Source organism: Oryzias latipes, chromosome 23 (genome assembly GCF_053564925.1).
Source record: "Oryzias latipes strain Hd-rR chromosome 23, Olatipes_Hd-rR_3.1".
Taxonomy (NCBI): Eukaryota; Metazoa; Chordata; class Actinopteri; order Beloniformes; family Adrianichthyidae; genus Oryzias; species Oryzias latipes.
Genome location: NC_136259.1, coordinates 20,146,597 through 20,172,331, shown reverse-complemented (window position 1 = coordinate 20,172,331; position 25,735 = coordinate 20,146,597). Strand labels below are relative to the sequence as shown.

Here is a 25,735-nt window from a genome sequence, read left to right as displayed (position 1 = left end):
GAGCACTTCCATGATAGATCAGTGTTTCTCTAGTCTATATGGTTAAAATAATGAAATTCTGACTGAAACTGTAAGCGTAAAGCAGGGGTCTGCAACCTGAGGCTCCAGAGCCACATGTGGCTCATTGGCTTTAAAGAAAAAATACAAACAGTTTAAATGAATAATGTTTTCCTTTTTTGTATTTCTGGTGTAATTTGTTTAAGTTAACAAGGTTTTATCATTTATGTTTAGATTCTTAGCATGTCAGATAAGGATGCTAAAAGGTTTAATCTCTTATCATACTGAATTACTGTTAGAATATACCGTACTAAAAACACATATATATTTTAAAATTATACTCTTCACCAGTGTTGTCATGTTTACATTTAATAGTAAAAGGAGAAAAAGGATGACGGTGCACCAAATAAAAAATATCATGTTTGACTTTCTTGCATTTTTTTTTCTGAAGTAAATCTGCTACAGGAGGAGGATCTTCATTTTAAATTTTATTTTAAAAGGAACTTGTTTGTCTTGATGTCAAAAGTAAAATAAGTTAAATAAAAAAAAACATAAACTGTTACAATTAATACATTGCAAATCATTTAAAACTACGTTTTATAAATTAATAGATTAATAGCCACAAAAAAATAAATTAAGTGTATTTTCTTAAACATGAAGCGGGACTCTCGCTGGACCAAATGGCTATGTTTGCTTTACAGGTTGCAGATCCCTGGCTTAACCCTTGTGCTATCTTGGATGACCCCACCCTTACATTGACGTGTTCTCCCTACCATGACAAAGGTGGGTAAAGGTGGAAAGATTTCATGTAATCCATGGACACCAGTGAAGATCACAAATCATTGAAGAAAAAAGGTTCAGAGCACTGTCTAGTGGGGTCTAGATGACCCAACTCCCAATGTCAAAGTGCCTAGGATAGCACAAGGATTACAGTAAACAAAACAGCAAATTGATTTGTCCTCCAATTTTGCTTCTTTTACCTGCAGAGGGCTGGTAGTTTAACTGCTTTGTGGGAGGTGCAAGTGTAGACTTTCACAGAAAGTGTTTGTTCGTGCAGGAAGGAGTGGAGACACCAACAAAGGACAAAGAACACCTGGATTTGAAGTAAACTTCCTCCTCTTTCAGTGTGAAGCTAAACCTCACTTACAGGATGAGGTCTGGCAGTCTGAAAGGGCTGCTGATGGTTTTTGTCTTGGTTTGGGCCATGTTTTACCTGGGCTCCATAAAAAGAGAAGTTCATGACTATTCCAGAAACCTCCAGAGGGTTCACCTCAATGACTCCATCAGGGGTCACGGGGTCCTGCAGAGGATGAGCAAGATTGAAGCAGACATCGACAGGCTGAGTGAGTCAAAGGAGGCATTGCTTTTATGGAGGAATTTCAATAAGATTTCAGAAAACAAACAGTCATTTGAACTGCAAATTTAAGATGTAGCAGCAGAAAGATTCAGTTTAATTTTTTAAATAAGTACTATTATGGTTTTAAGCTTTTGTTTTTTTTAACTTTAGTTTGATCATTCTATGCATTAAGGTTTATTTTGATGACAGTTTTAAGATTAATAATACAGACTAAGCACAGAGAAATCTTATTTTTGGACGTTTTAAATTGAAAACAAAGCGACGAGAGCAAAACTCCAAATGTTTTCACAGTCAGTCTGCTGCAAAACAACAAGCAGAAAACGGTGATGGAGACGGAACGGAAGGAGGAGAGGAAGGCAGTGAGGAAACTTTACCCAAACTCTCCTCTGTTCCGCAAGTGGGGGGACCATCTGTCTGAAGAGGAGCAGAAAGAAGCCGAGAGTTTGTTTAAGAACTACGGCTACAATGCTTACCTAAGCGACAGGCTGCCACTCAACAGAGAGATGCCCGACACCAGGCCTTCCAGGTGAGACTCACCTTGAGTAACTTCAGAGTTTCTCTACTGCACCAGTGACTTCACATTTACTCTGACCCACTCTGACAAAAATCATGTTTTGTTTTTTTAACAAGTTCCTGAGACATTATCTGATACGGGAGGACACATATTAGGAAAGATTAGCTAAAAATGGCATCTGTGAATGTTTCTTTAGCTGCATCGATCTGAATCAGGAGCAGACAAAAATGATGATATTTTAAAAAGAGCTTATTTGTGATATTGGGCCATAAGCTCATTGCTCTGAGGTCTCGGCAACAGGGAGGGGAAGAGGGGCAGGGTTGCTCTGCAGCAGCAGTCCTGCTCACAGCTTAGACGTAAATCTTTCTAATAAACTACTGCCGCTCTACAGGAACCATGTCCTAAAAAGAAAAAAAAATCATACAGAGCTGTTGATTTTGCCTAAAAACAGCAACACCACTGGGAACAAATAGAAAATGGATCAAAAGATGATCGGAGTAGAACTTTTTCAAATTATGATTGATTTATGTAAAAAAATACTACAGGAATTAACTGACATTTGTAACACATTTGCAAATTTCTGTGTTCAAAACACAAAAAAAATTTATACATAAAAGTTAACCAATGCCACACCATTAAATTCTCTTAGTAGTTAAAAATCGACAACCAATTTGAAAGTTTGTTTCTATCCGTAAATATTTTATCCGTCCTACAAGTCCTCACCTTAAAGATACCTGCCATTCAGGTTCAAAGAGGGATGCTGTCCCTTCAGGCATTCACATTTAATATGTGTGAACAAACAGAACTGTAAGCAGTTAAACAACATTCCATAGCTTATAACCTTCTGCAGCAGATGAATCCATTTACCCATTAACGAATTTGCATGGGAGACACTGTTTTGGTACCATGAGAAGAATCTGCTCCAAAAACAAAGAGCTCCTCAATCTTTTTACTTTGCAGCTGATAAAGCAAAATGCAGCTTCCTGAAGTCACAGAGCTATCAATTCTAAATTATTATTTGATCAGAGATTCCTGTGGCAGCACAAAAAGGATTTTTACGCTACGTTCACTCCTCCCTCATGTCCATTTGGCCTCTTCTACTGAAAAGTCTACACAAACAAGCAAAAAAATAAAAAATAAAGCACGTTTCGGGCATCCGCTATCAAAACTCTTTATTTTTTCTATGCAAGTTTTTTAGCAACCAATGTCAAGCTCTACTTACAAAATGTGCTGCCATTAAAGTGCGTTGAAACATAAACCAGGTAGAATTTTGACCAATCAGCAACTCAGATCTGGTACTGATGGACGACCTCACTTTTTATTCACAGAAGTGCCGACCGTTTGTGAATAATTGGACCATGGGGGACAAACTAATAATTGCGGTTTGTGTCCGGCCAGAATATTACGATACCAAGTAGTTCATACATCTTAGTAGAGCTGTGAAAGAAAAAGCCTGGAGCAAGATTCATGAGATTTGCATCACTTTTCCATTTCACACCAAGCCTCTTCCAACTGTTTACTCGAGGATATGCGCGTATTGTGTTTGTTGAACAATAGGACAAACTTCTAAAAATGATGTTTCGTCTCAGATGTGCAGAGAAGAAATATCCAGCAGACCTGCCCTCCCTCAGCGTCATCCTGATCTACCTGGATGAGGCCCTTTCCATCATCAAGAGGGCCGTCAGCAGCATCATCGACAAGACGCCCGCCCGCCTGCTGAAAGAAATCATTCTGGTTGATGATCACAGCACCAAAGGTAAACTGAGGCACAGCGAGAACGGTGAAGGCAGGTCTGGACAAGACTTTAGGGAGGATAATCTTTGTAAAATAAAGTTTAGGTGTGAATCCCAGACAGCCTTCTGTTGAAAAGTAAATAGTTTGAGAGGTGAGAACAAACTTCGCAAATACATTCATAGACATGGTTCTTTACAGAAGTGTTGATTCCCCAAATGGGGAAGAGGAAGCCTACAGCACTTTTGTTTGGATTAGAGGTGAGGTTAAATTTACCAAGAACTGAAGCGTGTATTGCAAACCCTTTTATTAGCCATTCAAAATATTGGAGCCATTTTTGGGGTTGGATAGGAACATATATGTGTGTAAAACTGACATAATATTAGGGTTTAACCCTGTAAAGCCCACTATATCAAATATATAAACAGAATTCAGATTTTATGCCACTAAGACGTTTTTAAAACCTTTTGATGATTTCCATAAAAAGGAATTTTTCTATAAGTTTTTTAAATAAGATATACATGCATCAATTATGATACGTTGGGTGATTTGGTAAGTTTGACTCACTACAATGTTAGTTTAGGATAGAAGAATATACATATAAGTAGAAAAAAATTACCTTGTCACCCACTGTTAACCCACTATAAATAGGAATTAAACATAAACTTATTTTTCATCATTTCAATACAGCAAGCAGTCATAAAAAAAGAATAACAATAAATGAGTTATTCTCAGTATAAAGCTTGAAAAAAGGAGTTTAACTTTCCTGTTCTTTTTTTAGGATTTCATTGAGGTGGCCACTTTGAAATGAACAGGAAAAACCTCTCTGCAGCCCCTAGTGGAATGATTATGAACTACAGGGCAGAAAACAACTTGTACAATAGGCTTTTAAGGGAATTGTGGTTAACATTTTGATTATTACAAGATTTTTCGATATTGAAAAGATTTAGAAAAGACTATTCTTTTTCCCCCTAGAGGATTTGATGCAGAAGCTGGATGACTACATCAGCTTCATTCATAAAGAGCGTCCAGGCCTGGTGAAGAAAGTGAGACACTCTGAGCAGCTTGGCCTCACTCAGGCCAGACTGTCAGGATGGAAAGCAGCAACAGGAGACGTGGTGGCCATCTTGGATGCTCACATAGAAGTCAATGTACAATGGTTGGTTTAAAAGGCTAACTATTGATTTGGTTTGTAAAAAAGCTTTTTACTGACCTTGTCTTTGCGTTTGCAGGGCAGAGCCTCTGCTGGCTCGGATTAAAGAGGACCGCACGGTGATCCTCTCACCAGTCTTTGACAAAGTCAACTACGATGATTTTGCTGTTGTTCCCTATCCTCCTCATGCTCACGGTTTTACCTGGGCTTTGTGGTGCATGTACGAATCCTTCAGACCTGAGTGGTACGCTTTAGGAGATACATCACAGCCCGGAAAGTAAGAGTTACTTTGAAAGAGTCACCATAAAACAAACTTTTACAACTCAAGTCTTAGTTTGTTGTTTTTTTTATTAATAAAAAATAAATATTAGTATGTCAGCTACTTTTTGGTGATATTGTCTGTTAATAACTTGGCCAGATTATGGCATCTTAAAGAATTTTCATTGAAAAATACAGCTTGCGTAAAGCCACACACTGTGAGCCCTGGATGTTGAAATGTCCTTATATGTCACCATTTCTGTTCAGACAGTGATGTTTTAATGCTTTCTTTTGTACTTTAGAAGCCCCTCAATCATGGGAATACTTGTTGCTGACCGTAAATTCTTTGGGGAGATTGGCAGCCTTGACGGGGGAATGAAAATTTATGGAGGTGAAAATGTGGAGCTGGGCATCCGGGTAAGATTTGTATTTAAAGTCCCACTTCGTTCATCTTCTGATCTATTGTAAAACTGTCCCTAGTGGGTTTTTTGATTCCGGTGTTGCAGGTTTTTGTCAAAATCAAAAAATCAGCAGATCATTAGAAATTTGCCTCTGAGTTGTGGGCGGGACCAATAGTGAGGAGAACCCCGCCTCTCTTTCTCGCACTAGCTTACAGCCCCTCACACCCCAAACCTAACATTAGTGGTGCAACAAAAATGGTGAGCTATACAGGTCTAGTTGTCTACAAGTGGATGCATCAGAATGGAGCAGACCCGGGAGCTTAAGGCCTGCCCAGCATCTTTTATACATCACAAATAAGCAATTTTGAGCTTAAGTTTTCTTTATACATGTCCATTATCAGGAAAATGCCTCAGGAGCATGTTAAATACAGGATTTTCATTGGAGTGGGTATTCAAAGCTTGGAAGATGAACTTTACACAGAGTCAGAAGTCTGAAGAATTGTTTTCTGACAGTGTGGTTTGAATTTGAATTTAGTGAGTCACAAAGACAAACAAACTTCCTCTCAAGGGTGTTTGTATATTTCTTTAAATCCATATTAGATATTCATCTACATAAAACATTATATTTTCAAATTTACTTAAGCAACGTTATTGATGAACAAAAGCAGAAGAGAGATCTTACTGAAGTACACAGTCCAAAAAATAAAAAATAAAAAAGCAAAAAGGTCTGGATGACATGGAGCTTTTCTTTTTTTCCAACTTCCTACCTTTTTACCCTCTTCTTCATTCTTTTTTTTCTCCCTGCATCTTTTTCAATTACACTTAACTAATCTCTTTCTTTTATATTTTCTGTCTACATCTCTTGTCCTTCTTCCCACTGTTTTCTTTCACATCTTCCTTTTTTTTTTTAAACTCTGCACCTCATTTACATTTTTACAACCTTCTTCTGTAACCGAATTAAACTGAAGTGACATTTCTTACACAATTTGTAAAAATGAGCGTGCAATGCTTTGTTTCTACAAATCTTAGGAGCTGCTTGCTGGAAAAAATGTCTCTTAATGTTTGACGCGTGCTGGAATCGTGTTGTTTTGTACAGGTGTGGCTGTGTGGAGGCAGCATAGAGATAATTCCTTGCTCTAAAGTTTCCCACATTGAAAGATTTAAAAAGCCGTACCTCCCGGATCAGAGAGACGTGATGAGGCGTAACGCACAGAGGGTGGCTGAAGTTTGGATGGACGAGCACAAATCCAGCGTCAACATCATTTGGAATCTCCCGATATCCGTATGATCCCAAGTCTCATGAATGTTTACACTTTCATCCTCCAGATGATGTCATGGCTTCATGACAGGCTGACAGCTCTTGGTCACCATCAAACATGGTCTCATTTTTCTGACAGAACCATGGGATAGATTTTGGTGATGTATCGGAGAGGAAGAAGCTCAGAGAGAGATTGAAATGCAAACCCTTCCAATGGTACCTAGATCATGTGTACCAGTCGCTGCAACCAATCAGTGACGTGATTGCTTATGGTGGTGTAAGTCACAATAAATATATGTTAAAGTTCCACTCCGATCATCTTTGACCTATTTTCAAAGCGTTTCCAGTGGTCCTAATTATATGTATGTAGGTTTTAGGCAAAAATCAAAAAACTTTTTCTAGGACGGTTTCCTCAGAACGGCAGGAGTTCATTAGAAATTCACCTCTGAGTTGTGAGAGCGACTGATGGCATGGAGCAACCCCGCCGCCCCTTTCTGTCACCCACAATTGAGAGCTCTGTTAATTTACAGCCCTTCACACCCAAAGCTAAAATGCAACAAATATGGCGAGGAATAATCAAAGCTATCCAGATGTTCAGTTTGGAGCCAGATGCCAGCTCAGATGAGGAAAACAAAGACATTTATGGATCTATTTGTCAAGAAGTGGATGCATCAGAATAGAGCAGAGCAGGGAGTTTACGGCCCGCCCAGCATAGTTTCTACATCACAAATACGATCTTTTTTTGGACAGGATTTTTTTCATCTGCTCCTGATTCACAACGATTTGAAAAAAGAAAAACTAATGCAATTTCAAGCTTAATTTTCTTTATGCATGTCCTCCATCATGATAAAAATGCTACAAGAACATGTTAAACACACCAAAAAACGTGATTTTCATTGGAGTGGATCTTTAATGTCTCTTTTTGTTAACATGTGACCTTAAAGCTTAAGATTAGCTTAGGATAAAAACCATATTAACAATGTTATAGCATAATTAAAAATACTTTCATCAAGATAAATCTTTAAATGGTTGCGCAATGTTTTTTCTAGCTGACTAACGAGCTGTCGCCAAAGTTCTGTGTGGACCAAGGTCCGGTTCCGGTACACTCACCAATACTGTATCCATGCCACTTTTTGTCCAATCAGGTGCGTTCAGAAATTTACTGCACAAAATCCAATGTTTTTTTTTCTATTTATGAGTGAATCTTTTGTGTGTTGTAGCGGTGTTATTACCACACTGACGGAAAATTGTACATCGGTTCGATTGGTTCCCACAAAACTGCTAATAATAACTGCCTGGTGGACCCCAACGCTGGCATCTACCCACATCTATGTGACTGCAAGATGGCCAGAGAGAAGACATTTCACATGTTATGGGATTTTAATCGGGTATGTATTTAAAAGTTTGACTATGATTTAAAAAATAAAGACGATCCGTGTGAAAGAAACACCCTATATGTTTACACTTGTCTTATCCCAGGGAGGACCTATCAGAAACAGAGGCACAAAGAGATGTCTGGAGGTCACGAAAGGCGAAGATGGATCCTTCAAACTTGTAGTTCAGAAGTGCAGTGGTCAAAGGTGGAAGATACAACATGTGACTGATCGTTTTATGTAACAAAAACCCCCTCTAGTTCTGTTTTCAAACGTCTTGACAACACAACAGTTAAACTTGACAAAATCAAAATTGTCCTAGAAATAAGGTTTTATTGTGATCATTTATATACGTTTTTTTGGTATAAAAAAGTCAGTTGACAAATAATCGATATCAAAGCATAAAATCCACTCAGAAGTTAAATTCTGAATCTCCAACGTACCAAATTTCAGACTTTTCTTTACTTGTGTGAGTTTATTTTACTGAAAGATTCGATAGGGTTTGCCTTAGCTGTCAGTACGAACATCATTCAAGTGGAACAGGATTCTTTGTGGTTTGCCAGTCACGAATGATCTGACACGAAGTCGTCCCATTTGTTCTGCCATACGGCGAGACCTGCGTCCTTCAAATGAGGCGGCATGGAGCTGAACCTGCAGGTGGAGGACATTCATACAACTTCAACATTACGGTGAGCACTTCTGGGAACAAGGATTTGGATTATAATAAAGAAAAACCGGACATTTCGCCTTGATATCACCAGACAATAATTAAATAGAAAATAGAAAACTCTGCAGGTCTTTACCACATTTTAGGTTTTATCCTGACAAAAAATGTTTCAGAACCATTTCTGTCTGTCTTCTTTTATGGACTGGATCTAAGTCTAAAATGAAGGGAATTATTTTTTAGAACTTGCGAAGAAAACTTATTGGGCTGTATAACACTCAATTTGAAGTATTTCCATATAACAGTTTGTGTTTTGAGCTTATTTTTCCTTTTTGATATGCTTGTTTTTAGAGTTTGATTTAATATTTCTTATTAAGTAAAAATGATTTGCTGCATGGATGATAATTTTACTATTTTCTAGTGATTTTCTTCAGTGCCTAGTTTTAGTCTTTCTCTTTTTGCATTACTAACGATTTATACAATATCAGTAAAAATGTATCTTTAGCTACAAAATGAGAAACATTTTATACTATTTACAGATTTAACTTGCAGCACTTAGTTATCATTTAAAAATGTAATGGATTGAATGTGGGAGAAGAAAGAATAAATCCAAGCTTGGGTAGATTTTATAAAAAGTTATTTCATTATTGACAAGCACAGTATGCATCTGTTAATATTTTATATTTGTGGGTCTCTAAACGATTGAAAATGTACTTAAAGAGACATTTTTAATGGATGATAAAATAAATGAACAGAATGGATTTTTTCCAACCTGATGGAGTTCACAGCCAGCTCTTTCAGAGTGCCCAGGTTTGCCTTCAGTCCTCCGATGCCCACAAAGGCTTCATAAAAGTCGTAGGAGAGACCTGTGGTGCCAAACAGAGATGGATCATCCGAGCTGATGACCATTGGATGGCCCTCTGACATCAGCACCGCCGCGGGGTGATTCCTCAGATCAGATACCAGCTTCAACACCTGAAGGACAGAAGACACACAAGTCCAGCCATGTTTCTGGCTTCTATCACCGCTTTGATGCACAAACGTTGATGTACTACCTGATTTGAGATGGGACACAGCTCCACTGCGATGTTGCGTTTCCTGGAGAGCTCTTTGGCAAGAGGGTGGTGCGCCAAAGCGTAGCCATGTCCAATGCGGCTGGTGTTGAACAGAATAGCATCAAGAATATTTTGGTCCACTTCAGTCCCTTCATCATCTGACAGAAACACATCGTTGTTCAATTTTAATCTGTTTGTCACAGCCATTGTTAGAGATTTGAGCTGCCTCACTACCACCACCACCTGTCTCTCCAGCATGAAAGAAGAACGGCAGTTCTTCCCCCAGCTCATTCGGAAGAGAAAGAGCTTCCCTGAAGTACCAAAGAGTCTTTCCAGTGTTCTCCCTGCCAACCTGAAAAACAAAAATTAGAAGAAAAAAAATGCTTAAAAGACAATTATGTTAAGTTAAAAAATGTAAAAAAGTGAATAGAATAACAGACCCACTCTGATGAAAATGGTGTTTTTGCTTTTTTTAACATGGGCTTTTATGAAACTAAGACATGAATGGATTTGCTATTATTTCTTGTTGACTTGTTTGTACATTTATTTAATTTACACTTAATTATCTTGCAAGAAAAACAAGCAATCTGGAAAACTTCACCTGCACCGTTCAGTACCCAGGTATTTATCTCTGATTCACACTGCTTGAATTTTGGGCTAAAAATGTCCTGGATTGATCATAAATCAATGAATTGGATCGTTGTAAATGAATTGATATCAACTATGAATCGTAACTTCAACCATAAATAATAAAATTAAAACCAATTTTTGTTAGAATCAATCATTACACCCTAACATGTAACTTTATATATCATTAAAAAAAGTCAAAATAATAAAATAATATTTTAAAAAAATCTAAAAAGTGTACATGTGCAAAAAACAAAGCCTCTAAGCTAACTGTAAATTGAAGAAGAAGCCAATTCAATACAAATGGATGTGTTTAACTTTGAAGCCACCGAGATTCACTGATTCTAGTCTACAGAGCATCACAGCAGCGGATCTGTCTATGGTAATCATGTGAAGAGATAAAACACACACATTACCCACTCAAAGTCTTTAAAGAATAAAAAACCTCAAATCACAGGAGATTTGAGATCAAATCGATGGCGCACCATGTCAAATCCTGCAACTATGTCTGGGAACTCCTTCTTCAGCTGGATGGCCTCCTGAACAGCTGCTTTCACCTCAGATAGACTCCGAGCTCTGAGAAAAAACAGAAGAACACAAAAGACTGACGTTTTTTAAGTCTCGTTTTAGGTCAACTGTACAAATACTGACATTACACAGTGAGCCAAACTTTGAACTTCACAAATCTAAACCATGAAGAATCCCAACGTCGAGGCTTCTTATTCGTCTCAGTAGGCTTCACCTCTTGACCGAATCCAATGAAATTGGGCTGCGGAGTGTTTACACAATTTCAAAGAGCAGGGATAACAAGCAGACTTTCAAAGTCATCATGAGTTAATTTAGTTCAAGCAGGAGCTTAAAAAAAAAAACATAATTAGTTAATGGAGCGTTTAACACTTCAAATAGGACGAGCCTCACCGCTTCTTGTTTAGGAGCTTTGGTCTAACTGTCAAAGTCTAAAAGTTAGACTCTAACCCGATGATCAGACTTACTACAAATAAATCCAGAAAATTGCCACGTTTATTTCCAATCGTCAACAAGCAACGCGGTGTGCTGACCCCGGTTTGAGGCAATAAAAACAGACCTTAGAGGCTTTTTATGTTGAATGTTGCAATTGTTAGAGGATGGGAGGGTAATTAAAGTCACCATGTTAGATTCCTCCAACAAGGCAGATGTCCACAGCGAATTTCATGGAAATATGTGACAGACACAATAATCAAATGAGATTAACTGCAGGCCTGGGAAACTTCCCATCCGCCGTCTCAAAGCTGCTTTTGTAACACCTCCTATTGGAGCAGCATCATTGTTTTGACATTTAATCAGGACTTGGATTGTTTGTAACCCCTTAACGCCTGCCTCTGCAGGGTTTGCCTATTTTCTCCCACATACAGCCCGTATCCAACCGTAATCGCAATTGTGACTAAAGAACTGCCAATGTAAATATTCCTAACATTGGGTTGTTTTTGTCAATTTTGTCTTATTTTCGGTTGAAACAATGTAATATCTTGACACTGATGTGCTTGCTCTAATTTTCTGATAATGAACAACAACATGCAAACACTGACTGATTACTGAAATATCTTTAAAAAAAATAATCCTCTGAAGTTATGATGGAGACAAAAAATCCTCAGTAAAGAAAACGACAAACGTTTCCTTGTGAAAAACTCGATGCCTTGAACGCTGCTTTTATTTTTCCTGCTGAAAAAAACAAAACACGGGGAAAATGACAGAGATAATAAATTCAATTTTAACAGTTGGATCATTTTTCAAAACTGGAAACAGAGCTTGAGTCACGTGGTTCCCACTTTATCTCCTTTGCAAGGCTTCAAATTTGCAACCGGCACTTTGTTTTTCTATGAGTGTTGATCCACGCTGCGGCGGTTTGTGAGCACATCCATGAATCCAGGTGCGTTTTTACCTGTGCACAGAAATGATGATGCGAGCCCCAAGGAAGTCTGGATAATCTTTGATGAATTTCTGCGTAACTTCTTGAAACATGTTCAGAAACCAGATCTTGTCGTGAATGGTTCCATCCAGCTCATATGTCTGCAAGACAAAAAGTCAGGTTTTCATCCTCTGATGTGGATCTTTTAGAATAAAAAGTGAGGAGGATGACGCCGACCCTGGACAAGCCGCTCCGCAGCTCTGCATACATGACGTTGTCGTCGTGAAGCTCTTTTAAGCCCTGATAGAAGTAGTCCCTTAGTACAGGAGCGTGGGTGATGAGTCCTGCAGCAGCGATGAAGGCTTTCTCAAACTTCTCCCACACGACATCCTGGTTCGGATAGTCCCCATCTGGATCATCGGTAATCAACGTGAGGTGCTCAATTAAACTGGAAAACACCCAAAATCAAACTCTTCAAGCAGGACTCTCGCATCACACTCTCAAGAAAAAACGGATCTACCTGTTATCAAACCCTGCGTTGTCTCCTATTCTGGATCTCAGCGTCTCCAGAAGCTGCCAGTAGAAGCAGTCCCACCGGGGAAAGGGCTGGCGGGCCGAGAAGGCGAACCGGACCGAGTTGTCCCAGGTGAAACAGATGTAACAGTGAGGTCTGTAGGTGACGTTTCTTATGAGCCACTCGACCCCAACCAGGGAAGATCCATGGATGTGGAGGGCTGCGCCTTTTAGTGAGACAACAGAATAGAATAGAATAGAATAGAATAGAATAGAATAGAATAGAATAGAATAGAATAGAATAGAATAGAATAGAATAGAATAGAGCGGGAGAATAAGAGTTAAAATGATGCTCTGACAAAAGAGATCTGATAGGTGGATAAACATGGTCAAATTGCAAGTAAAACCATTCTGACCTCACAAAAAGTATTTTTGTGTGTTTTTACTGAATATTTTATGTACAATCATTAGGAATCTGGTTAAGTTGTGTTTTGGATATGTTTCCTTTGACTTTTGGTGTTGATTTTCTCCTGAGACGCTCTTTCAAAGAGGGAGTGGCCAATGTTGTGCATCTTACTTCCAAACTGTAATCGATTACAGATCATTTGTCATTGTTCGAAAGTAATTGCATACCTTACATTACTACTGTCTCCAAATTGAAATGTGTTACATGAGTTCTATAGTCCGGTCAGGTTTCTTTCTTTCATACTATGGTCCAGATGAATGCTCAATCCTGATTGGCTGCAGGGTTGTCCACTAAAAAGTGATAATGTACACCTAAAAAGAAGTTCCGGTCACAAAACTCAAATATTTTATATTATATAGCTGGCTTAAACACAAGTTAGAAACTGGAACAAACTTTTGCTTCATCATTTGGACAAAAACAAAGGCTAAGAGGTGAACTTTCTCTCTAAAATTAGGATTTTTTTTTTTTTACATGTATTGTTTCGAATACATACCAGAGTGAGGTCAGTGCAGGCCCATTTCCCGTTACCATGACAACAAATTGCACGGAATATCAAATAGTCCGATTTTTGTGAAAGAAAATTTTAACCTAAAAAATTAAAAGTTTAAAGGTATAGTATTTAATTTAATATTTTATTCATTTAGTAAGTGACAATGGTATAACTGACCAACGAGGTGTCCATTATTACAAATAACTGGTCACAATTCCAGCGGCCATAAATTTCTGATAATGGACACCTCAAAGAACATTAGTCCGTACTCAATATGCTCACTGAAGTAGAAAAATGATCTCTCAAGTGAAAATTTAATTGGAAATTGAAAATTGGCGGCTGGCAAGGTGAAAAGCTACCACGCAGAAATCCAGGGTTCAATTCCCAGAGGGGAATGACTGGGGGCAATTACCATATCAATCGCGAGCAATTAACATCACCCAGTGGGGGTCCTTGGGCGAGTCTCTTAACGCTACTGCCTCCCGAGCACGGTTCAGCAGCAGCTCACCACTCCCCCAGGGAATGGGTCAAATGCAGAGAAGAATTTCCCCATTGTGGGATAAATAATCAATTATTATTATTATTTACATTTAAATGAGAGTCAAGATGTGTAATAATGACTATATTGCTTAATTTTGGTCAAATGAAAGCTCTGAAAGTACAATTGAAGAATCAAGACTCAGCTTTAGTCAGTTTGGTTCATAAAAATGAAAATATAAGCGATAAACAGATCCAAACAGAGAACCAGAAACATGCGTTAACAAATAAAGCAGGTTACCATGACAACACCTAGGTTTCAACAAGACAGACAGCTCTGTGTAAAACAAGTCTTGACACACTTAATCTCCAAAGACCTCATGGTTTGGCTTCTTTGACAATTTAATTTTGGGCGGTAAGTCAAGTTACTTTTAAGGCATTTAAGGAGTCAAATATTGCTCTAAAGTAGGGCTGCACGATATGAGGAAAACTTGCGATATGCGATATTAGTGATCCATATTGCGATAACGATAAATTTGCGGTAAATAAACAAATAGAAAAATAAACACAAACATCATTCCCATTTCATTGCAACAGTTTAAAAATTATACTCCAAATGACCCTCATCGACATGGGGGACAAACGTCAGGGTGGCTAACCCTGGTCCTCAAGAGCCTCAACCCTGTCTGTTTTCCAATTCTCCCTAGACTGCTCAATAATCATAACCAAAATCAGGTGTGTTCAGTCAATCAGGATGTGAAATCACTTGAGTCAGCCAATCAACAGCAAGCTGGTTAAGGAGAGCTGGAAAACAGGCAGGGTTGAGGCTCTTCAGGACCAGGGTTAACATAATAGGCCTCCATCTGATTGGTCAACAATGGGAAGGCGTCCATCTGATTGGTCAAAGCATAAAGGGATTTATTTGATTCGTTAAATGCTACAAGCTGCTAGAAGATTGTTTTAACACATTTTGGGTTTGCGATTTATTGCGATATTCGCCGTCTTTTGCGATATGCATATTGCAGAGCTGGATATTGCGATAACGATAAATTTGCGGTATATTGTGCAGGCCTACTCTAAAGTTATTAATAATACTATACTACTTTGTTAGAGCAAATGTTCATATGTAAGTGTACTACATTACTGTTGTAAAAGGTTACTCTTTACACAGGAACATGGGAAAAGACCTGTGCATCAAGTCTTGACGGCACTTACAGAAGTATTTTTAGACGTTGAATTCCATTTTCCATGACTTTAACAGATTTACATGTTATTATGATTAATACTCATAATGTCAATAACCATTTTCATCTTTCAGATGAAGTGTGTGTCTATTTATTTTTGTGTTATTTACCTGTTTACATGATTTAAATTTAGAAGTTTACAGAGGGCATTTGATATGAAGAAACATGCAACATTTCTTATGAATCAAGGTTAATGTTCCAGACAGACCTTTTCTTTATTTTATTCCTGGTCTTCAAATATGAAATTCACTTTCATTTTGGTAAAAAAAAAATGTATTGATGTTTCATCCTGTTCAATTTGAGGAGGTGAAATCTTCTTCCTCTTTCGGCTTCTCCCATCAGGGGTCGCCACAGCGAACAAGTTGCATGGTAAACTTGGCAATGTTTTACGCCGGATGCCCTTCCTGACGCAACCTTCTCAAACCGGGCTTGGAACCGGCACAGGGGTAGAGAAGGGAACAGGGAGCAGCCCGGAGTCGGAGCCTGGTTTCACGGACGGAAGGCGCCGCAAACCAGCACGAGCTAAACCGGCTCCCAATTTGAGGAGGTGAAATATAGCAAAAAAAACTTTCATTAAATGGTTCATTTGCATTTAATATTATGGGACTTGCAGGCCCTTGTACTTTTTTGAGCCTCAGCAAATCTGGTCCTATTTCCAAAAAGTTTGGACACACCTGACCTTAATGGAATAAATCTAGATACTTATTATTCATTTGCCGTTTAAAACCATAAATAAAAATGCCTTTTGACCGTGAAACTAATTTTTTTTCTGTTTTGTTCTTTGTAGTTGAATAAAATAAGTGTTACATTTATTTATTTAGGAATTATAATTTAAAGTACTGTGATAAAAAACCGGTTATATGTGCACACAACACACAGCCCTTGCTGTGGTTCTCTCTCAGCCGACAGTCATTGACCCGACCTGATAGACGTAAGTTTGTGATTGGACATCTTTTTGTTTGCATCAGATGTACATTAAAAGGTAAAGACGGTAGAGATACGACAGGAAGTAAAACTAGAAAAAAATTGCCAGAATTAACAGATTATTTACTTCCTGATCAATTTTATGCCTTTTTACCAACATCTTGTTTGTATGTGCAGTTTTTAACCAATACTGCTATTACTCCCAGTACTTGTTTAGTGTCTTTTATTCTTTAATTAAATCACCAATTGATAAACATGTTTAATGTTTTAAAGACTTATTCCGATTTTTCAATTTTCTGTCTAAATACAAAATTCTATAAATTCCTTTTTATGGGTTCTTTAATTTGTTATAATGTAAAATGATTCGTCTATACATTAAAACCTCCTAAATAATTTCCTCATATGAGTTCTAACACACATTTTATCCAATTTAACATCCATGTGTTTAAAATCCGTACATTATAAGAAGTGCAGGAAAACTACCTTTTGGCATCTTCTGCAGCAGCTTGAACACAGCACTCTGCCGAATGAGCGGCTTTGATTTAAAAAAGTGGAGAGCAGGCGGGAAGAGTGCGGCAGACATCTCCTGCTCTTTCAACAGATGGAGGCGAGCGTCCAGCCTCTGCTCGGCAGCCGTGAGCATCAGCAGTCCTCCGGTCTGTCTGGACGCCTCCTGGCGCATCAGCAGGTCCCTGCGAGCAGGGTCGGGCATCCCGTCGATCTCCCTCACAAACCACAGAAGGGGGACGTATGTAACCAGAACCAGGCAGAGTGAGATCACCATGTCCTTGTGTCCCGCAGAGAAGGTGCTGGATTTCCTCTAGAACATGTCAATCCTCAAGAGCAGGAAATGTTCTCTTCTGGAAGGAAAGACATCAGTGAGATATGGAGACTAAAAGTCGTGCAGCTATTTTGTTTTTTTGTGTTGTAGCTGAACTGGTTTGAGTTCATCAAGAAAACCGCTTCTTGAGACCTCAACTCCTTTATTCACAAACATCTCACAACAAACTGGAGGAAGTCATCTTTGGAAAACAAATAATAAAACAAACAAAAAAAATCAAATGTAGGATACTTACAGCTACGAAGAAGCAGCGTCCGCCCTGCGCCTGAGCTCCTCCGCTTCCCTCAGAAGGTTTAGCATGTCAGCAAAATACTCAGAGCCACTGGATAATTGGGGCATTTTTGTCTGACTAATACCATGTGATAAACTAATGAATGAAGCATGAATGGACAGGGTGGGACAGAAAGAGCAGACCAGACACTAACGACGTATACTTTTATTTTATTTTTTTACACATTTTCAGCAAGACAAGCAAAACAAAAACCCAACAAATATGCATCGTTACATCTGTTAACCTCATATACACACACATATTTCCTGGAATGATAGGATTTTTTTGACTGTTTGGTGAAGTGGGGCATTCAGTTTTGTCTCTAGGATGCTGTTTGTTTGTCTATGATTGGTTGGAGCAGACATCCATTACCTAAACGATGATCCACGCAACTTATAATGTGCTGCAGGAAGCGCTGACACAGAAGCCGTGTTTGTTATAAAGACTGATCCAGTTAGAGGAGCAGCGCGTTAAAACGTCCGGCCAATCGCTCGATCCCTGAAGTATCGCGATGTAAACCGCTCCGGCATCCATCTCAACCTTCTAATACACAGGAAAATACAGCAGAGCACCACACCACAACAACAATATGCTTCTTCAGCTTCAGAAATTTGGTTTTACAGACAGAGGAATGGAGTCTTTCATCAGACAAAATAAAAAATTGCAGAGGTTTTTAGTCCAAAAACTTCCGGTTTGGGTTGGCACCGAAGAGGGCGACTCGGATTTCAGGCATCATCTGAAAACAAAGCAACACGTTCACATCTAACAATCTGTTGACACAGTTTTAATAGAAGCAGTTGTAGCTCGGGGTGCACAGCAGGCAACTCTTTTGTTTTTTATACTTTCAGTAAGGTTACGTTAATCTAATCTTAGCTAAATGTATTTAAATGGTAATTTAATTCAGCAACAACTAAAGTTACCTAATGTAAAAGTCAATTTTCTATTCAGTTAGTTCACAGAGGAGTCATTATTGCAAAGGAATAAAAATACAATTTACAAGTAAAGAAATGTGGCCTCATCCATTTTATCAATCATCAAATATTTCAATATATTGAAACGGTGGTAATACCTTTATAGAGTTAAAGAAACACTCCCTAAATAGGTTCTGTGTTTTATACTGCTGAGTATTAGTGCCATTATAAAAATAAAAATTACAGTCGGGCAAAAAAGTATTTAGTCAGCCAAGTTCTCTGTGCAAGTTCTCCCACTTGCACAACTGGTGCACAATTTCTGTCTAAAAGACAGAATGAGCTTTTGTTGTTGCACGCTGTGCTAAAAGTGTGCTCTAAGCACACCAACTATTCAAACTATTCGAAGAGTAAACCATATGTGTGTTTAGTAAGCCACCAATTGTGCAAGTTCTCCCACTTTAAAAGATGAGAGAAGCCTGTACTTTTAATCATAGGTAAACCTCAACTATGAGAGACAAAATAAAAATAAAAAAATCCAGAAAAATCACATTGTCTGATTTTTAAAAAGTTTATATGTAAATTATGGTGGAAAAGAAGTATTGGTATAAGTATATAAGTGTTTGGTCAATAACAAAAGTTCAGCTCAGTACTTTTTTATATATCCTTTGTTGGCAATGACAGCAGTCTAACGTAGTCTTTACAAGGTTTTCACAAAGAGTTGCTGGAATTTTTGATCTGTATTTCCCAACCTGCTGAGCCATGAGATCCAGTCTGCTCTCCAGGGTGTTCGACACTTTAATCTTTCCGTTTGCGTTATAGATCTCAATACCTCCAGACCTGCAGACAGAGATACAATTATTCAATGGAGAAGATGCCCAAATGTAAAGAAAAATTCCTCACTTATGTTGCATTTCCATTAGTACTGACTCAGCACGGGTTGGACAGGCTCTACTTAAATTTTAGGCGTTTCCACTTGGTGCCATACCGAGCTTTTAACGTCTCACCTTGATCATCTTTTGAACTGATTTAAAACGTTACTTGTGTTTATTTATTTAATTATGATTATGCTTTTATTTTTAGCCAAAATCAAAAAAACCTGCATAGTTGTAAAAGACAAAGTTTCTGCAGGAAGTCATTAGAAATTCATTAGAAGATCATGTCTGATCTTATTCGGGTTGTACTGGAACAGCAGATTGTATGTCAGGATGAAAGCTGTACATGTGACAATAAACTACGATTCGATTCGACTCTTGGCGCAGAGCAACCAGTGATGGAGGCGACCTACAGACCCTCTTGTCAGAAAACAGCAGGATAAAATAGCAGCTGTTTGACTGTTTTAGCTGCTTTCTAAACAAGCTCCGCCCACACAAAGGTGGTACCTAAAATCTAATGAAAGGTGGGAAAAAGGCGAGTCAAGGCGATTCGAGCTGTAACTTTAGTGATGTTGTGATCCGGCTTACACGTCTGAAGGAAGGAAGTTCTCCTGGTCGATGCGAACCTCCAAGCTGTTCTTTACAGCCGCTTTGTAAATGGGGATGTTTTTCTGGATGGAGGCCTGAGAGGAAATTCAACTCAAACTTAGGGTTTCCATTCATTCAGACAAATGTTTTGAATTTACATTACTATGACCTTAAAATGGCTGCTGTGAAACCATCTCCTCACCTGCACAAGCTGAACATCTTGCTTACGGCAGCGAATTGTCACTTTAGGCTCCAACAGCTGATAGAACCCCTGATATAAAAGAAATTATAATATAAAAAAATTCTAATTGCATGATGATTTCTTTTCTGTAATTTGCATTGGAGGGGTTTATACTAATGGACAAAAAGATGTTTTCACAAAAAGTGCAACATATATTTAAATTAAATTATTTAGAACATTAATATTTGACTACACACAGCTTAATATTTTAGGACTTTTTCCTTTAAATTCTTTATAAAACTTTTTTTTTTAATAAAAAAAAATTATATAAAGTATTCATGCATATAAATTAACAAAGATTTAGGCTGTATGGATCTGAATGTGGCAGCTTTAGGTAATACTAACCTGCATGAGCAACCCGTCCATCAGACCTGCATACCTGGACGGGTCTTTGGCGATGTTGGTGAGCCGCTGGCGGGCCTCGTTGAGCATGTCCTGAAGCCAGATATGCCAGACTATTACACATCTTAGTTATTTTAATGTTAGGATAATAGTAGAAAAAAAGCACAAACCGAGATCATATCATCGCGCGCCTTCAGCACCTTCAGTCGAGCCTGATTCATCAGGTTGGACATTTGGCTGTTAGAGAGACAAATAACACACATGTTGGAGCCTTTTAAGTTAGCTGTAGGTGAAAGTGTGGTCAACTGTTTGGAGGCGGGATTCTGATAGGTTACAGCTAGGTGAGGTCTTTAAACAGAGTTACAGAGGCCGCTGTCACGCACACAACCGTTCCTTTGTTCTCAAAGCGGTTGAAGTGACAAAGAAGGAAAGACGTGCTGCGTCCCGTGATGTCTCGCCATGACTCACATTTTCTTCTGTTGCTCTATCTGCTTCTCCTTCTTCTCATAGTACTCCATAATCTTCAGCCTCTGGGTTTGGACAAGACGGCCCTTCTCGATGTTGAACTCCTCCTCTGCCTGCAGGAGGAGAAAACGGTTAACTCCACTAAAAAAAAAAAAGGTTATATAATTTGAATTTTACGATTGAAGGTGTCATTCCAAACTTTTTCTGAGCTTTTTTATGCAACATTTTTAATGGTAAATAAGAGCATCATTGAAAGAAAAGCACGTAATATAATGAAAGGAAATAACCCTTTTTACAAAGAATAAATGGAAAAAATAACTTTTATGTATTTGTAGTAAAAAATCTAACTTGCTAATGTATTTTTAATTTGATAAGTATCTTTTATCACTATATGTAAAAAGTAAATTTTTTATGGGAAGACCTTTTTACACGAATCTTTGAACCTCCTTTTTTTGTAAAAAAAAGATGCAATAAGTTGCACAATACAGGAAATGTAAGAGCTGCCATTACAAATTCTAAAATTTCTGAGTAAGTGACTGATTTCAGATTCAAATCCGAGGTAAAAAACAAACAAAAAAACAAAAAAAGAAATGGCCATATCACAAAACGTCCCATCTATCCATCTAATTTTTAGATTTTAATTTCTTACATTACATGGTGGGAAAAAAAAGGAAGACTCCACATTTTAAGATGAATTTGGGAGAAAGACGTGCCCTTTTTATCAACATGAAGGTCACGAGACAAACCCCCAATCAGCACTGATTGGAATATTTAAAACACATTTTTCTTGTTTCCCGAAAAGAGGGACTTTTTTTTTCTCCAGATAGGTTTTTTGTATTTTGGCCATTGATATATAAATCAGAGGGGTATGTGGCTGTTTGCCAATCCAAGGGTTGAGAGTTCAGTTGCTTTGCTCTACAGCTGATGTGCCCTTGAGCAGGATACCCAAGACGTCATTGCCGAAAATGTAAAAAATACAAAAAGTCTACTTAAAATTATTCAATATTTGTTCTATATTTCAATAAATTTCTTGAAAAAAGAACAGAATAAAGCCTGGCTATGTGTTTAGCTTTTGCTTTTTTTTAACAACTTTGCATTTTAATAATCTGCATCTGCTGGGATGTTTATGTATTTAATTTAAAAAATGAGTTGCATTTTATTCAAGTCATCAGTATAAAGGAATAAACACATCCACCTTCACTCTAAACAACTGAGACTCTGAAGGCCCCTGTGTGGCTGAGCATGTTTTGTACCTTTGCATCGATCTCCTCTGCCTTCTCATTGGCCTCCTGTTCGATAAAGGCCATCATATGCTTGATCTGTGAGGAGACACACAATAAAAGGATGAAACAACAAATGCTGTGTTTATATCAATAAATTCAATATTCTAATACAGTTTTTTCAAACTTTTTCATCATGTTATGTCAAATGTATGCCCTTAGTTTCTCAGAAATGCCAAAAAACAAACATTCAGAAGACTAAAGACGGTTTTGGCGTCTAATTTTTTAAACTTAACAGAGACAAACAAAATTTATACACAGACGTAGAGGTTGAATTAGTATAAAAGTAAAGTTAGGGATACTCAAAGTTTTACATTTTAATGGGATTTTTGCATATACAGGCTGAATGGTACATTAAAAAATGCCATAAGAACCTTTGAGGAAGGCGTGTGTTCTAAGCAATATTTAGAGATCACTTCTCATACGGGTGTGTATTTATGCAGCCGTTCCATCACTTTGGTGAGGAATGTTTTGACAACAACCAAATCTACACTAAGTGGAAAAACACACCCAACGATATATCCTGTTCTAATAATTCAAGAGATTTTAAAACAACGTAGAGTGAATTTCTGTTTAACTCCTGCCGCTATGCAGCAACTACGTCCATGACAACGACACAGGTTTCTTTGATTTTGACTAAAAACGGCAAATTTATAATAAAAAGACGACTGGGACCACTTTCAGAATACAACAAAGATGATCAGAGTGGGACTTTAAATAAAAAAACATTTAAAAAAAAGATTGAGATTGAGAGTTTAAAGTCTTGTCATAATAAACAGATTGTTTAGCTTAAAATTGCCTCAAAGCTAATATAATTGTGGGTTATTAAGTGTTAATAAACAATAAATACATAAATTAATTAATAAATATGTCTTAAACGTAATTTTTTCCTGATTATTGGCTAATTTTGACCACATTTTGTAACCTTCAGACTGGTGTTTGGTTGTAAAGAAGCAAACGGCTCAGTTGGAGTTCTTAAAGTTGAATTTCCCAACAGAAACGGCCTCAGTTCCTCATTGCGCATGTGTTCATGATCATGTGATCACGTGGGAATATGTTCCTGTGTGTCAGACATCGTTTACAAACCAGGTCATTAATTATGTGAAAAATAAATAAATAAATAAAACAAAGGACAGGCAAACGAAAACCGGAAGTGCTGTTTTATATCCCGAACAAAAATCTACAATGATTACTAATGAAAACAGCAACATTTATGCTAGCTCATACTGCTACTCTCAATGTCATCGCTAACACACACTTCGAGAAGAAAAACAACATCCTTTTCCTGCATTTATAACGAGTAAAGGCGATGTTTTATAGGGGTTTAATGGAGGCGTGTTAAAGGTAACAGTCCCTACTTACCTGTTTCTGAACGTCAGCATCGCTGAGCGCCATGGTTGCAGCTGTCAAAGATCCGCCGAGGCCTGCCGGAAACGGGATAAAAACAATCAGCAAAATCTGGAAGTAACTAAACGACACCGTCAATAAGATCAGTAAGATTTAAGTTAGAGACAGAATCGTTAATGAAGTGTTGCAATACCCGAGAATCACGGTTGAGAAGGTTTGAATCAATCGCCGCAGTCGTGACTCGCTAAGATGTCTACGCTGGATCAGCTGATTTACGAGGTCACATGATGTACACTTCCGGTATGTTAGCCAATGGGCTGTGTTCTGACAAAATGATGTACTCTAGAGAAAAAATCCTAGATTCGCTTTTCGTTTCCTTTTATCATTATTATTTTTTACTTTTAAAACGTACTAAAAGTTAGTTCAATAAAGTTCATAGTGTCTGTATCGATAACTGACATCTTAGGTTCTTGTTTTATCAGACAGAACTTTAGATGTCAGTACTACAAGTTAGTTTATACTTTTGACATATATGTTAGTTTCAGGATAAAAAAATAAAAAGCGGTTCAAGTCAGTCAAATCTAGCTTATTTAACACTAAATATGAATTATTCTTTACATAAAACTAAGTAGTTACTGTTTTTCTTCCTACATTTTCATTTAATTTTTATTTTAATTTTTTAATTTTAATTATAGCACCAAAAAATGTAGCGTCTTTAAAAAAAAATTACTACAGCAAAAGAAAAAAAACAATACGATAAAAACTACCATACTTATCCTTAAATTGACTCGTGTACACATAAGAAAATTTTATTTTCGAAAGAAATTGTGTTAATTTTGTAAATATTCCAGTAAAATATCATTTTCTTAATGTACTCCTTTCTCAGTATGGATTCTCTTTGCATGTTTGGGCTTGCTCCCCCACTTGTAGTGAATTTATTCATAAGAAAAACAGTGTAGGTACACTGACCAAAAATATAAACACAACACTTTTTTTATTGCTCCCATTTTTTATGGTATGAACTAAAAGATGTGAAACATTTTCCACATACACAAAATAACCAGTTCTCTGAAATATTCTTCACAAATCTGTCTAAATCTGTGATAGTGAGCGCTTCTCCTTTGCCAAGACAATCCATCCCACCTCACAGGTGTGCCACATCAAGATGCAGATTAGACAGCATGATTATTGCACAGGTGTGCCTTAGACTGGCCACAAGAAAAGGCCACTCTGAAATCTTCTGTTTTATTGAGGGGGTCAGGGGTCTCAGACAACCAGTCAGTTTCTGGTGTGACCACCATTTGCCTCATGAAGTGCGACACATCTCTATCACATAGAGTTGATCAGGTTGTCTATTGTGGCCTGTGGAATGTTGGTCCATTTTTCTTCAATAGCTGTGCGAAGTTGCTGGATATTGGCGGGAACTGGAACACACTGTCGTATACGCTGATCCAGAGCATCCCAAACATGCTCAATGGGTGACATGTCCGGTGAGTATGTTGGCCATGCAAGAACTGGGATGTTTTCAGCTTCCAAGAATTGTGTACAGATCCTTGCAACATGGGGCCGTGCATTATCATGCTGCAACATGAGGTGATGTTGTTGGATGTACGGCACAACAATGGGCCCCAGGATCTCGTCACGGTATCTCTGTGCATTCAAAATGCCATCAATGAAATGCACCTGTGTTCTTCGCCCATAACATATGCCTGCCCATACCATAACCCTTCCACCACCATGGGCTACTCAATCCACAACATTGACATCAGAAAACCACTCACCTACACGACGCCACACACGCTGTCTGCCATCTGCCCTGAACAGTATAAACCGGGATTCATCCGTGAAGAGAACACCTCTCCAACGTGCCAGACGCCATCGCATGTGAGCATTTGCCCACTCAAGTCGGTTACGACGACGAACTGGAGTGAGGTCGAGACCTCAATGAGGTTGACGAGCATGCAGATGAGCTTCCCTGAGACGGTTTCTGACAGTTTGTGCAGAAATTCTGTGGTTATGCAAACCGATTGTTTCAGCAGCTGTCCGACTGGCTAGTCTCAGACGATCTTGGAGGTGGACATGCTGGATGTGGAGGTCCTGGGCTGGTGTGGTTACACGTGGTCTGCGGTTGTGAGGCCGGTTGGATGTGCTGCCAAATTCTCGCAAACGCCTTTGGAGACGGCTTATGGT

At 38.1% G+C, this 25,735-nt stretch overlaps 3 protein-coding genes across 4 annotated transcripts; 1 reads left to right on the top strand and 2 right to left on the bottom strand.

Annotated features, from left to right (window-relative positions):
- The first annotated feature begins 1,062 nt into the window (after positions 1-1,062).
- On the top strand, positions 1,063-8,286 carry LOC101161358 (putative polypeptide N-acetylgalactosaminyltransferase 8). The gene is made up of 11 exons (XM_004083188.5): positions 1,063-1,340; positions 1,646-1,880; positions 3,458-3,624; positions 4,575-4,758; positions 4,832-5,029; positions 5,313-5,427; positions 6,508-6,693; positions 6,809-6,946; positions 7,719-7,814; positions 7,890-8,057; positions 8,149-8,286. Exons 1-11 carry the CDS (start codon positions 1,148-1,150, stop codon positions 8,284-8,286), a joined length of 1,818 nt encoding a protein of 605 aa, XP_004083236.1. The 5' UTR covers positions 1,063-1,147.
- ada2b (adenosine deaminase 2b) lies at positions 8,040-17,534 on the bottom strand. 2 transcript variants are annotated; one of them, XM_011491202.3, is made up of 10 exons: positions 17,464-17,534; positions 16,871-17,247; positions 12,794-13,013; positions 12,511-12,721; positions 12,307-12,434; positions 10,874-10,964; positions 10,005-10,113; positions 9,762-9,919; positions 9,479-9,681; positions 8,040-8,693 (listed from the first exon to the last, which is right to left on the bottom strand). In XM_011491202.3, the coding sequence occupies exons 2-10, from the start codon at positions 17,169-17,171 to the stop codon at positions 8,606-8,608; spliced, it is 1,509 nt and encodes a 502-aa protein (XP_011489504.1). In that variant the 5' UTR covers positions 17,172-17,247; positions 17,464-17,534; the 3' UTR covers positions 8,040-8,605. The 2 variants fall into 2 exon arrangements, with proteins under 2 accessions (XP_011489504.1, XP_078797741.1); XM_078941615.1 differs by lacking the exon at positions 17,464-17,534 and having other exon boundaries at positions 16,871-17,312.
- A 115-nt stretch (positions 17,535-17,649) lies between these two features.
- atp6v1e1b (ATPase H+ transporting V1 subunit E1b) lies at positions 17,650-23,878 on the bottom strand. Its single transcript, XM_004083075.5, has 10 exons — positions 23,739-23,878; positions 23,561-23,622; positions 22,172-22,237; positions 20,922-21,031; positions 20,624-20,690; positions 20,457-20,546; positions 20,073-20,141; positions 19,871-19,965; positions 19,160-19,247; positions 17,650-18,235 (listed from the first exon to the last, which is right to left on the bottom strand). Exons 2-10 carry the CDS (start codon positions 23,591-23,593, stop codon positions 18,173-18,175), a joined length of 681 nt encoding a protein of 226 aa, XP_004083123.1. The 5' UTR covers positions 23,594-23,622; positions 23,739-23,878; the 3' UTR covers positions 17,650-18,172.
- Between the last annotated feature and the right edge of the window lie 1,857 nt (positions 23,879-25,735).